The following is a 14709-nucleotide window of genomic DNA, read 5'->3' on the forward strand; positions in this document are numbered from 1 at the left end:
TAAAAGAGTGCACGAACCCTATCCCATAAAACGGGGCCCGTTTGAAAGTTTGCTACAAATTGAAAAAATAAAAGTAAAATATAAGTTGTATGTTAAAAATATAAGTAAAAAATAAGTAAAAAAACAATATAAAAGTTACTAATTTCGTGGTCCTCCGAAACGTCGAGCCACGCCCGAGCCAACGTGAATTCCTCCTCCTTCGTCCATTTAAGGTGAGCATTTTTACGTCGATGTTCGTCCTTTTCCTTCTTCTTATGCGACCTTCTGTCGCGTTTCGATTTCTCTGGCACCGGTTCGGGTTGCCTCTCCGGCACGAAATCGACATCGGGTTCGGCTTGTTGTTGTGAAAGTTGCGACCTGCCGACTTGACCAAAGCCGAAGGTGGGAGGCACGAACGGAGTGGCGCCACTCAAGTAAGCCACATACGTTAACATGCTCGGGTCCATGTCTTGAAGGTTAAACGGGTGTTGCGGTTGGGTTGTGTTTGGGTTCATGGGTCTTGCGGGGACACCAAAGGGGGGTCGGAATGGATGCATGTTTGTATAAAATATAGAAGAAATAGGAGAGAAAGTGTGAGTTTTTTTATAAAAAATAGGAAAAAGTGGGTAGTATATATATATAGTGGGTAAATTTTGGAATTTAAAAAAAATATTAAAGAAATGACCGTTGGCAACGGTCACCTCTTGCCCCAATGCACAATTCAGCGTTTTATATAAAACGCCAACGAATTTTTTTTTTCAAAAAAAAAGGCCAAACAACGCCTATATGTAATTGGGGGGGGGGGGCGTGTTTCAGCTTTTTTTTGTTGAATTAAAAAAAAAAAGCCCCACTACGGGGGTCTAGCCCCAAGTTTAAGATAAAAGTTATAAAATGTTAAAAACTAGCAAAATTACCCTGCACTTCGTTATGGGAATTCAATTGGTATCGTTTTGCTTCTTTATGGCAACAACACTTGTTAAAGCAATCGAAAGGAAAACCCAATGCTAGAGTACTTTTGGATCAAAAGGAAAAAAATAATCAGGAAATATGAAGAAAAGTAAAAAAGAAATAACTTTTATTGAGCTTATTTTGGGTAGCTTACGAACACATCGACTCGTTTACATTCACAACAAAGAACATCTATAAAAATTAAGGGAATGTTTGGCTAAGCTTTTTGAAACAACTTATTGAATTATTGGCTTTTTGAAAAGTGATAAGCTCTAAAATGATGTTTGGCAATGAGGGTGTATCTGAGGGAAAAAACCAATAAGTCATTCCATACTGACTTTTCCAAAAAACCAATAAGTTAATAAGTTGTTTCAAAAAGCTTATCCAAAAAAATATCATTTATCTGATAATAATTGGAAAACATTGAGTTATATATATAAATTTGTATCAAATAATTTTATTGTATACTAAATAATTAGTTTTATAAACTTAAGAGAAAAACATAAATATATATTTGTTAAAGCTATTTATATATTAGAATTATACATATTAACAGAAAGTTTGGATGAATAGTGAAATATTGATGTTTTAATTATTTTCACACTTGTTGTGAAACAACGACCTACTAGCCTAATAGCAAACAAAAGAGAAAGAGATGTTATGAGAAAGAGACTGATATTTCATTGATAGATATGATTACAATAGTGGTATATATAGGTGTACAAAACTTGGAGAGAAAGCTAATCTATTTTTGGTGTTGATAACCACATTAATAATAAATATATTCATAACACTCCCCCTTGGTTATCAACATAATACGCTTGATGCTACCTCGTTAAAAACCTTGCTAGGACAACCCGGTGGGACAAAACCATAGCTAAGGGAAAAAGAGTGCAGCGTGTAATGCGCATTAGTTCCCCCTGATACTTCTAGATCAGGTATGTTGCCTCATTAAAAACCTTACTAAGAAAACCCAATGGGACAAAACTTAATCAAGGGAAAAAGAGTGCAACTTCAATAAGTCTCCCCCTTATTTTAAAATATAATCAAATATCGTTTATACCTGAAATATTTCGTTGAACTCATTCCAATGTCTCTTCGCTTGACAAAGCTTATATCATGACAATAAGCTCAAGTGAAAGATATTATAACCATACATATCTAGCAAAACATTTTAGTGCACACATCATTTAATGATGGTACTTCTAGAATGAGAATCTCGACTTTGGTAGGAGATGATAATAAGCATTTCTTATAACAAATGACTTAACAACCTTTAACATACTTTAAGGTTCAACTATTCCCAACATCATCTTCTAAATGTACTTGAGGGATTGATAAAATATAATTACATATATACTCGAACTGCAGTTCGAGTAATAGACCGTGCCAATGTCACTAAAAAATTCCCCATCTAAAAGCTCGACAGTTTCTCTCGATGATGCCTAGACATCATCATTGTAAACTGCGATTATAGTGAACTTTTAAAAGTAGGATGTTGATAAAACATGGCTAATTTAATCAAACTTATATCCCTCGTTAGGCGAATATCTCGAGTTGTACAACACTCGACCCGACTATTTTAGTCCATATATATTTTATCAACTTCATATAGTATGTTCTTGAGATTTTGACATCAATGCTTCTGCCATTATCAATCCATGAAGGAATTTGTTCCATCTTATCCAAATATGCACGTGCTTTCATTCTTTAGAAGTTTTGCTAATAGCATTTGCCCATTTAACACATAGATATCTATATCATATGCAAAAATGTCATGAACACTTGCTTTTATCTCTGAAATCTATATTGTACCATGCGTGTACACTATTTATTGAGATATCACAATAACCGGGTACAAGTTTTCTATGTATGTTTCTTGGTGCACAAGTATTACATCGTTAAGATGTTTCACTTAACCTTTTAAGCACTCAGTTGCTTTAGAAACTCATCAGGAGTTCCAATTATATCCAACATGTAAAATAATCATAACCTGTTCAAATCCGAATATGTATAAATGATCACATTGTTCTCGAGAACTTACTTTACATGACTTACATAATTTAATCCTTCAGGACTTTCATGTAAACTTTTAGTATCAAGTGATACATAACATTCATAGGACGCATATCAATTCTCTCTTTATATTACCAGACAAATTAAATATTGGAAAGCCAATACATCCACCATCGGAGAATATGTCTCCTCGTAATCAGTCATAGGTCTTTGCGAAAATACTTGTGCCACCAATTTTACCTTATATCACTTTATTTAATTTTCACATGATTCGCATAAAAGACTCATTTGTATCCAACATATTTTACAACTTCAATTGTATGGACTGTTGGTCCAGAAACTTTCCATGTCATTAGAGAATTTAACTCTGCCTTATTTGTGTCTTTCTATTTTGGCCAATCATTTATATGTTTCCATTCATAGGCAGATCTTAAATCTTGATCCTCGTCACTTCATTGTTTCAAGCGCAATGTTATATACAAAAGTATAACGACGTCGATTTTATTTCGATTCCATGTACTTTTAGACATAATACAATTTAATGAGATCTCTTTACTTTCAGGTACCTGAGGTCCTTCTTGAACCTTCATGTCTAATGTCTCTTTAGGAGACCTTTTTAATATAACCTCGACTTGACCATCTTAATTAGTTGCTCCAACTTTCGAGGAATTTTATTATTGGAATCGACTGGTCAACCACGCTTCAAACGTGCAATAGACTCATTACAAACATGTGGTTGTCCTTCTGGGACACTCATCTTAATTGGAGCATTAGCAGTTGGTATATGTGACATGGTCACCTTTTTAAGGTCAGTGAATGCGTCTGGTAATAGATTCGCTAATCTTTGTAAATGAGTTATTCTTTGAACTTCTGGTTCACACCTTTAGTTTTTGAGGATCAATGATAATTCATACCAACTCATTTATTTTCCAACTGCTTTTTATCTCCCCCCTGATGTTGGGAATGTTATCCATTGAGATGGATATCAATTAATTTATCATATATTCCCAACCACTTTTTAAGGTCCCATCTTTGTGCGTAGTGGTGGATCAATTTCAATATATACCGCACAACCAAAATCTTAGAAGGGATATTTTTTGGTTTCTGACCAAAAACCAACTATAATGGGGAGAAACTATTACAACATGTTGGCTTGATGTGTATTAATGTTATTGCATGTATAATTACATGTACGCATATATAAACATGAACTTGCTTACATGATTAGTGGCTTTGCTATCAATCGTAGACGTTCAATGATCGTTTTAACAAAAGCAATTTGTGTATGAACGTAATCTACAGGAAGTTCTACACTTATTCTGCCGATCATTAATAGATAGGGAAATAAATTTATCGTCACTACTAATAAATACATGCAATCTGGAATATTGTGCTTGCTATCTTATTAGCTAAGCCATAAATTTCACAAACATCAACTTGTGAATTTGATAACCATTTAGACGATGCATCGATTTAAAACACTAAATGATATCATGTTGAGATATGCATATTTCTTAATCATTTCCAGAATATTTAGGGGTACACACCCTTAATAAATAAACAATTTCCCTTAAGAGCAAACATAATATGCTATCAGCTAGAAGAATCTTCAAGTTCTTCATTATGTTTCACATCATCATTGACTCGGTGTGGTCTAACCGGTCATGCCAATAAAGTAAATAATCATGATCCATAAACTTCTGGTTTATGATTATGTATTACTTGCACGTCTGCTAGTACAAGACATAAGACACGAGATAATGTATAAACTATCATGTTATTTCACCGTCATTATTCCCACATATCATTCTCATATTATCGCTCCCTTATTTTGCCACTTGTGGTGGTCAATCTCATTATTAAGTTGGCTATCGTTATAATTTCTAATGGTCGATCTCATTATTACAATGACCATCACTGCAATTTTCTTAACTATGTCCATGATCACAATGATCAAATATATATTCACTTCATGGATCAGAGTAAAACTAAACAAGTTTCATGATTTTCAATTATTTTCTCGAACATATGGATATACAATCACTGCAAACCTTTAATAGCCTTTTAATGATATTGCTACTTCGGGAGCATATCTGAGGTTTGACAAACAAATTTGTTTCATCCGATTTTCCCTTATAAATAAAGTTATCTTCACATAACATCAATTCAGAAGTAATACAAGGTTGATTCATATAAGATTTGTCAATATAGAATAGCATGACCGTATCCAAGCTGATAATGAGATTTAAGGGGTATCACATTTAGGGTGCCATGTCTAAGCGTATTTATACTCTTTTCATGCGAGATATTATAAACCACAACTTTGGTTTAGTTGTTCTATTGGATACGTCTTTCTATATAAATTAACGTTTATGTATAGAACACAAAATATACTTCGAATCAATACAATATACAATGTAATAAGATGTCAACTTATATTACAAGTTATAATAAAAAAAAAACTACTTTAGGGAACAAAATATTTTTTCTCATCAATTACAAACAGATATATATAATCTATGATGGTAATCAATGATAAATATTTGCTACTCTACCTTTTAAACTTTAACAAGAATCTCTATGAGAAATTATACACATAGTACCAACATAACATTAGAGGATAAAATAAGAACAAATTGCAATTACTTTCTAACTTCTAACAAACCATTTTCTAACAAACCAAAAAATAGAAACGAGAGATTCATCCATTCTATCACACTTTTACAATCTAAGCCATACAATCATATATACACACTGAATGGATATGAAACCAAAATAAATATTATACTTTTAGTAAATCTCTTGGTTTAGTTTATTATTTTAACAAAGAATTATAAACACTTTCGAATAATAATTATTTTATAAAATGGATAGATGTTCATCAAACATGTCATTCAACGCAGAAACATAGAATAAAATTAAAAGGTTATTTAATTACCAATTACAAACTACAATAAAAGCAATTTCTCCCGTGATTATTAATAAGTTTGTTAGAAAATAAATCTGGATGACATCAATTGACCACATGCTATTTCCAGTTTGTTAAACTAAAAACAAACATTACATTAAAAGTAAATTAATAATTCCGACAATGATAACTTAAATGGATTACTTTTATGTTTCTTATTATCTTTTATGAATTAATATAATCACATCCATGATTACATACCTTTAACAAAAGAGTTAAGTTGTATAAAAATAATATATTTGATATAATTGAATAATATCTTGTCGATTTTGGATCCAAAAATATTTATTTATAATATTAGAAAATTGGGTTTTAGTGCCTTCAATGGTAATATTTACCGTGGCTTTTGGATGACTAGATATAAAAATTTAACAAATCATCCAAGAAAGTTATACGAATAAATAATAAAAATTAATAAACAATAAATCTCATGTATTTGAATATATAAAACTTACTTGTAGGATAATTTGATTGAACACGCCTCGATGAAAAGCTACTTACTTCGCCCATTGTTTGCATGAAGACTAGAGATGGGGATTAGGGTTTTTGTGAGAGCACTTTCGTGCTAATAACGTGTTGTGAAACAACGACCTATTAGCCTAATAGCAAACAAAAGAGAAAGAGATGTTATGAGAAAGAGACTGATATTTCATTGATAGATATGATTACAATAGTGGTATATATAGGTGTACAAAACTTGGAGAGAAAGCTAATTTATTTTTGGTGTTGATAACCACATTAATAATAAATATATTCATAACAACACTATAAATTTCCAACAATTTTATGCATAAAGAGTTATACTTATGGCTTAGGGTAGTTTTCAAAAAAAAAAAAAAATGCAATTTTCACATTTAACCTAAAGGTTTTATTCTTTGAATTTTAACCCCAATAACTTTTTGACCTTTTATCCAAAGTTTCTCATCTTTTGTGATTTAACCCCAATACTTTTTTATTTTCAATTTGGTCCCTCATACTTTTCATCTCTCGCATGTTTTTTGTTTTACGCTTCGTTCTAAATTTTGCGAGTAAACACGCTGCAACGTGCGTGTGGGGTTTAACGTTTTCCGTTTGTTTTTTACCGTTTGACAGTATTTTTCTCCGTTTGACAAGTTCGTCGCAACGTGCGGGTCCTAGATCGACTTAGTTATTATCTTCTGCATTTTACGTTTCTGTCTAATTTCTTCGCATTAACACGCCACAACGGGCGTGCGTGGTTCAATGATTTTACGTTGGTTTTTCGTTCAGTGTTATTTTTTACTTCTTTATTTTATTTTTTCGACCTTTTCTGATGTTGGTGGTCGCTGACAGTGGCGTGACATTAGTGCTACTTGGCATGATTTTACGAACGTATTTAACCTATTAATTTTTTTTACTAATACTTTTCAAGTTTACCGCTATTTCTAAATAAAAACAAATTTTAAAAGAAGTAAAATGACTAAAAAGCCCTCGCATGTGAGGTAACTTAACTGAGTTTTCGGACGGCGTTAGTTGTAAAGATTATAGAATGTAACAAAACATGAACATAAAGGTTGGTTTTTGCCGATTTCATAGTGAAAGGTATAAAGTGCAGTTTAGGTATAACATAAAGGTTGATTTATGCAATTTAGTCTAAGAAAAAATATTTTTACGTGCATATTTTTATATACGTGTCGGTATAAATTCGATTTGCTCTACGTTTTGACGTAAACTTTTTTCTGAAAACAAGTCAGGTCATATATAATACGTTTTCGTTTAAAAAAACATTTTTACAAGCATATTTTTATTTGCGTTTTGGTATAAATTTAAGTTGGTGTATGTTTTTGTCATAAACTTTTTTTGGAAACGAGCAAGGTCAAATATAATATGTTTTCGTGGTTAATTTTATGAATGTTTTGTAAATTTTGTTTCGAAACGAGTGGAGTCAAATTTTGTTTTTTTTCCCTTTTTTCAAAAGATTAATCTCTTTTGATTATACGTGTCAGCTTTTCCGTTATACACGTTACATTTTCTATGTATGACTCGAGTCACATATAATACGTTATTATTATACGATATAAATTTGATTTACTTTATGTTTTGAACTAATCGCAATGCTTATATATGTTACATTGAGTTCAATAATATATGTCGAAACGTGTGCTTTCATATGGTTAACACATCACATAACTTTTGAACTAATTAATTCAACATTTGCGATGTACCCGCGCCGCAACGCGCGCGGGTCTTATTGCTAGTTATTAATAATAAGCATCAATAATATTGAAAATATATTTTTTTTTATTAATAATACCGCTTAACATCGAATATATATCAACATTAATATGGTTTTCTTTTTATTTTTACTTTCAATATGGCTTAACATCGAATATATATCAACATTAATATGATTTTCTTTTTATTTTTACTTTCGATAAACTGACTAGATATCGCTATCTTATTGTATCGTACCCGAACAACATCGATACGGATATCTTTATTCGTTTTGATGACATCTGGTTTTGATAATTTTTCATTCGTACAACTTTGTCTGCGATGATAAATGAATATCGGTACTAATTTCATGACGATCTGAACCAATAAATATCCTTCGAACAACATCAAAGCCCGTACCGCTGAGGGTGTTCATTTTTATCGTTTCCGGTCGATATAAAAAACACATGTTGGTTTTTATACCGAGGGCATGTATCATAACGGTATTGCAACAAATCAAACCAATACCATCGAATGCCCACGATAAAGCAATGCCGCAACGCGCAGAGAAATAATCTAGTTAACATATGAAAAGAAAGAGGCGATGTATAGTGTTTTTTATTTTTTTAATATTGTTTTTTTAATTTATCATTTTAATATTGTACTTTTCTAAGTTTTATAATTTTGTTGGTTTATTAATTCAATTGATTTAAATATATATTTTTTTCAACTTTTAAGATACAATCAAAGTACCACATGAGTCATAAAAATTAATGTATACAGGTACCGTGTTGTTCGGTATAATATGGTAGCGATACCTTATTAGTTCGCAAAAACAATAAAATAAATGTTGGTATCAATCGATTTCCATTGGGTTTGGTACGAAATATCCGTTTTCAAAAAATTATGGTAACATCGAAATAAAAAGAGGCGGTGAACAGTGGTTTTTGATTTTTTTTTTCAATATTGTTTTTTTTTTTTTGAAGTTTTTATTATTTTATTGGTTTATTGCTTTAAATGTTTTACAAATAAATTTTTCTCATATAATGTGTGAGTTGCGATCAAAATATCCGTTATCAAACATGAAACCATAAAAATGAATGCATATCGGTACCGATGTTGTTCGGTATGGTATGGTTGCGATACAGTATCAATTTATAGAAAGAAAAAACAATAAAAAGAAATATTGGTACCGATATAGATGTTGTTCAATCAGTTTCGATTAGGGTTGGTACGATAGCGGCACAATATCCATTTTCAAAGAAAAATATATCGTAATGTTGAAATAAAATAAATATAAAATGCAAACGAACCGAACCGAACCGATATCAACTGAACAACATAGCTATCGTATCAATATGTGTTTTTTTGTTTTCGATCGATGCAATGTTTTCTCTTTCAATTACTATAGCGAGTGCCAGTACCATAATGAATCGAATTAATACTGACTAAATTCCCGCCACAAAGCGCGAGAGAATATCACTAGTTAATATATTAAATAAATTTAGACGTACACTGGTAGCTAGAACTTGTGTAACCTAAAAAGTAGAGTGAATTGCAAGTTTTGTCCTTTATCTTTATGCCATTTTACAAGTTTTGTCCTTTATGTTTAAATTTGACGAGTTTTGTCCTTTATGTTTAAAAATCAAGCACGTTTTACCCTTTGGACCTTAAAAATCAAGCACGTTTTGTCCTTTATGTTTAAAAATCAAGCACGTTTTGTCCTTTATGTTTAAAAAATCAAGCACGTTTTGTCCTTAAAAATCAAGCACGTTTTGCCCCAAAGGGTAAAACGTGCTTGATTTTCAAACATAAAGGACAAAACTCGTCAAATTTAAACATAAAGAACAAAACTTGCAAAATGGCCTAAAGATAAAGGACAAAACTTGCAATTCACTCTAAAAAGTAAAAAAGATATAGTGATAATAATAGACGTAGTGGCCAATTTACATAAAAAAATTGTGATGTTGCCAAATTGTTAAAACATCTTTTAGTAGCTACAATGATAATTCTTGTCTCTTTACCAGTTTAGTATGTAATAACTTAAAATTGAATTAACTTACAAATTTCTAGCAAAATAATTTTAGGAATTGTTATTACTTATGGGGTACTGATGTGTCAATAGCGGGATGGAATAAGAGACAAAGCATACATGTGGGGTACTGAAGTAGTAGGGTGATGACACTACGTGAGGAAAAAGGACCAAGAAGGGGCTAAGGCTGCTCGGCACCACGAGTGGATGTGGCCAGTTTGTGAGTCCCCCCCCCCCCCACCAAAAAAAAAAAAAAAAAAAAAAAAAAAAAAAAAAAAAAAAACCTTAGAGTTATTGTTAAATCCTCGGATGGCCCCGTCATTCGTCATGTGGAACTAGCGCATAAATGGGAACATCGTACCCCTCTTTCGGTATCAAAGGCTATCACCCCCGCCTTCGAGACGAGTGTGTGACATTGCCAAAGAGTTGTGAATATTTGAATGAACTATGTATATATCATATCCTATTTATTTTTACTTTAATATTTCCAAATGGTTATTTCAAATAATACTTTTTTTTTAAAATATATATAAGCAACATGCCTTTAGTTTTTACACTTACACATGACAATTCACAAAGTTAACATTAACAAAACTCAATAGCAAACTAAAGTCTTGTAAGTTGTAATGTTTTCAGATTCTGTAAGCATGCAAATGTTTAGCCCATCTTCTAGCCATATAAGGGTCATGGTAGTCCCAACTTCCAGCATTACTACTTCTACCCTCTTCATCTTCACCACCACCTCCGCCACCGCCCTCCTCCCTTTTCTCCCCATATACAACCACAACCTCCCCTGTTCTCATACATTCGCGCACGCCATCTTCGACGTAAGTATACTCCACACAAGTCTTAACATTCCCTCCTCCTGTAGTGATCATATTTAATGGGATTCTCCTTTCTTCCCCACCTCTAAGTTCACCAAGTCTAACAACCCTACCATCTTCTCTAATCCTCAGCTGAATGTCTCTTACTTTATCCCCCAACACTCTATCTAAAAACACCTCGAATTCGTGCATCACGAACCCGTTTGACGCCCCAAACGTATACCCAACATGAAACCGATGAATCTGGATCCCCACTTCTGCGTCAAACCCATGGTACGGTCTTGTAGGGTTGTCCGACAGATGAACAATACACGATTGAGGGTTTTCATACGCGCGGTCCATTAACACCTTTACGCCTTTCTTTAGCCCCTCAACTGGATCCGCTTGCCCCATATAGAACAACCGGTCGATTACCTGAAGTGCAGCGCGTTTACCATATGATGTCATGCGTCTTAGAGGGAACACGCGTGCTGCAGCGGATGAGTATGTGACAACAGCTAAACGGTCAATGGGTCGAAGTGAGAAAACGACCAATGCCATAGATTGTTTTATAAGCCTGAGATGTGGCCCGTTTGGACACGCGACCAATACTAAATCAATAGCGGGCTGATGGGCTAGTCTTACGCAGAGTCTGTAACCAGGTTCTGAAGACGAAGAGGATCCAAACGGTTCAGATGATATGGAGAGATGAAGACGCGGATGGTCAAGATTGTGACTGGGTTCAATCGGGTCATCGTCATCATAGCGTGCTGCGCGTAGGATTGAGCGTCTGTGAACTCTGAAAGTGGCAATTGAGTTGTCGAGGATTTGGAGGGCGGGGTCAGCGGTTTGGTTGCCATAGAGAAAACTGCAAGGTGGGAGCTTTAAGTTTCGCGGCAGGTGGGTCCATTGGGCCCGACATATAGGGCAGGTGACCCCACCGTGGCGGACGTTGGAGGCGATACAGTCAAAATGGAAAGCATGAGAGCATTGGGCTGTAAATATAGCCTGGCCTGGAGCTGTGCATGCACTGTAGTTTAGGACTTCTAAACAGATTGCACACATGGTCTGCATTTGAAAAAACAAAGAGTAACAGATGGTTAGGTTGATTTTCTTGATAACTAGTGTTTATGGTTCGGTTAATTAGTTATGGTTATATGTGTTTAAATAACTGAATTAATTGAACCACGCCGACATTAAAACCAAATCTTTGTATTTTATTTTTTATAAATAATATGTTATAGACGGATTGCACAAATGGCCTGCATTTGAAGAAACAAAGAACAAAAGAATTTTTGAGCCAGAAAATCAAACTAGGGGTGAGAAGAAAAACCGAACCATTACCGAAATAACCAAACCTATTGAATAACCGATGATTTTATTTGGATATGATTTTCTTGTTAACTGATTTATATGGTACTTAAAATAACTTAAATTCAAAACTTTTCAGATTAATTTCATCATCTCCCTGTAAATTTCATGCGGTTAAAAACTTAAATGAACTAAATTTCTAAATCACCAGACATAATAAACATTAAAGATTTCAACAAAAATCTTTTAAAATTTTGTAAATCATCCGTCAACAAAAACATAAACTCCCATTAATGATACTAATTTGACCTAAATGATCAATTAATCATCAAAATTAAGCAAACCCCAATTCAACAATTCCAAAAAAAAAAACCCAACCAATTCGTTAACAGAAACCTTAATTATCTATCTTCAGTTCAACCCACATTGAAACAACAACAATTACACACACTGAGACCGAAGCTTACCTTATTAGACGAATTGCTCGGATCTACGTCAGCAGCCGTTTCCATGACGTCATCAGAATCATCAACCTTATCGGTTGCCGGAAAATCATCAACCTCACCTGAAACTACCACCTGCAACAACAAAATACGAACACACAATTCTCAAAAACCAAAATTCACTAGTAACCTAAAAAATAAAAATAAATAAAAGAAAAACCCACATCGGAATTATCAGTAGGACCGTCGATTTGGGGTTGCTGAAAAGAGAATGAGCCACAGGGATGCAGCAGTTTCCGGGCAACTTGCCGGAGTTTCTTGGATCCACCCATTAATAATAAGTTTAGCAAATGAATTGGAAATGGAATTGAACTGGAATTGACAGACTCATTGTCCTGTTTCACCTTCCATATTTCTCGTATTTATATAGAAAAGACCAAAGATACAGAGTGTGTGTAAGTGTGTGTGGGTGTGATATGATTCATGTTCTTATTCTTGTTGTTTTATTATTATTTATTATTTATTATTATTGTTATTTGTTAGTCTCGAATTTCGAGCCTACCAAGAATTAATTTTGGGGTCTAGATGGGGAAATCAATGGTAGGATTTATTAGTTTTAGTGAATTTAGATTGTGTTATGATGATTGAAATCTGTTTTTTTTTTTTTTTTTTTTTTTTTTTTTTTTTTTTTTTTAAATAAAATTTGGTTACTTTCACATCATGTTTTAGTGGATATTATTTTGGCCTGGGTTTTGTCGGGTTTAATGCATGAAAAGATGTAATTTTCTAAAGTTGATTATGTGAATACGCAAATATAAAATATAAGGTGTTTGAAAATGTAAAATGTTTTAGTTTAAAATAAACTTTTTATCTTGGATTTAAAATTCTTAAAAAAAATGTTTTTGATGTAGATGTGGCATGATATTAATTTTTAAATTTTTTTTGATGTAGATGTAGCATGATATTAATTTTTAAAATTTGTTTTGTAAACTACAATAATTTTGAGAGTATTCATATTTGTCTTCTTTTGAAGATGTATTATGATGTATTTAACTTGGAGAGTATTCATATTTGTGGATGTATTTAATTTTGAGAGTTCATATTTGTCTTCTTTTGAAGATGTATTAGGATGTATTTAATACATACATAATGCATTAATTTTTTCTCTTGATTAATACAGATTAGTGCTTTACTAATATTTTGTGAATAGTAAACTAACCTACTTTTATATATGTATCTTGCAAAATTTGCATTTTTCACATCATAAATAAAGACGAGACAGATTACCATCACATATTCACTAACAACAGTACTCTCTCAAATAATGAGATGTGTGTATCGTACCAATCATCATTGGTTCGAAATTAGAGTGGGTTTCTTAGTTTTTTTTTTTTTTGAAAGGTGAACTTCTAATGGTGACCATTGTCACATCTTCTAGTCGAGGACCCTCGCCAAAATCTGTGTCCAGATAGCAGGGCCAGCGCTGGGGCTATCAGACTTGGGTCGAAGACTTTCCCCCGGAAACTGTTTTGCCTCCACACGAGTTGCCTCACTGGAGTAACAACTGGATGAAAACCGAGGTGACGCTCAGGATCAAACCCTCCTCGGTGGGTTTTTCACCACCATAACGCACAAGTGTCTCACCCGCCACAACCGTGGATCAAACCGGCGCCTCCATAGGAGACAACTTGCCAATTACCCAGTTGAGTGGGTTTCCTAGTAACAGTGGTTTGTTTGAATGATAGATAAGCTCCAAATAATCGGGTGATTGTCGTATAAATCATTATTAATTTGGATGTGATTAGGTTTGGCTTATTCATGTGGTATGCCATCAACCTTCTTTTAATTTTATGTAGTACATAAATACTAATGCTCTATTTTAGATATTTATATTTTTTTTACATATATTAGGGGCTGTTTGTTTACCTCTTAATGAGCCTCTTACTGGTTCAGACCTCTTATTGGTTCAGCACTTAATGGTTCAGATTGTTTGTTTCACGAGCAGATGTCTGAATGGTTCAGACATTTGCATCTGAA

At 33.1% G+C, this 14709-nt stretch overlaps 1 protein-coding gene across 1 annotated transcript; it reads right to left on the reverse strand.

The window, feature by feature from the left end:
• Positions 1–10607: 10607 nt before the first annotated feature.
• On the reverse strand, positions 10608–13164 carry LOC110920439 (E3 ubiquitin-protein ligase WAV3). The gene is made up of 3 exons (XM_022164652.2): positions 12897–13164; positions 12697–12807; positions 10608–11986 (listed from the first exon to the last, which is right to left on the reverse strand). The coding sequence occupies exons 1-3, from the start codon at positions 13002–13004 to the stop codon at positions 10748–10750; spliced, it is 1458 nt and encodes a 485-aa protein (XP_022020344.1). The 5' UTR covers positions 13005–13164; the 3' UTR covers positions 10608–10747.
• Between the last annotated feature and the right edge of the window lie 1545 nt (positions 13165–14709).

This window comes from Helianthus annuus, chromosome 16, assembly GCF_002127325.2.
Source record: "Helianthus annuus cultivar XRQ/B chromosome 16, HanXRQr2.0-SUNRISE, whole genome shotgun sequence".
Classification (NCBI taxonomy): domain Eukaryota; kingdom Viridiplantae; phylum Streptophyta; class Magnoliopsida; order Asterales; family Asteraceae; genus Helianthus; species Helianthus annuus.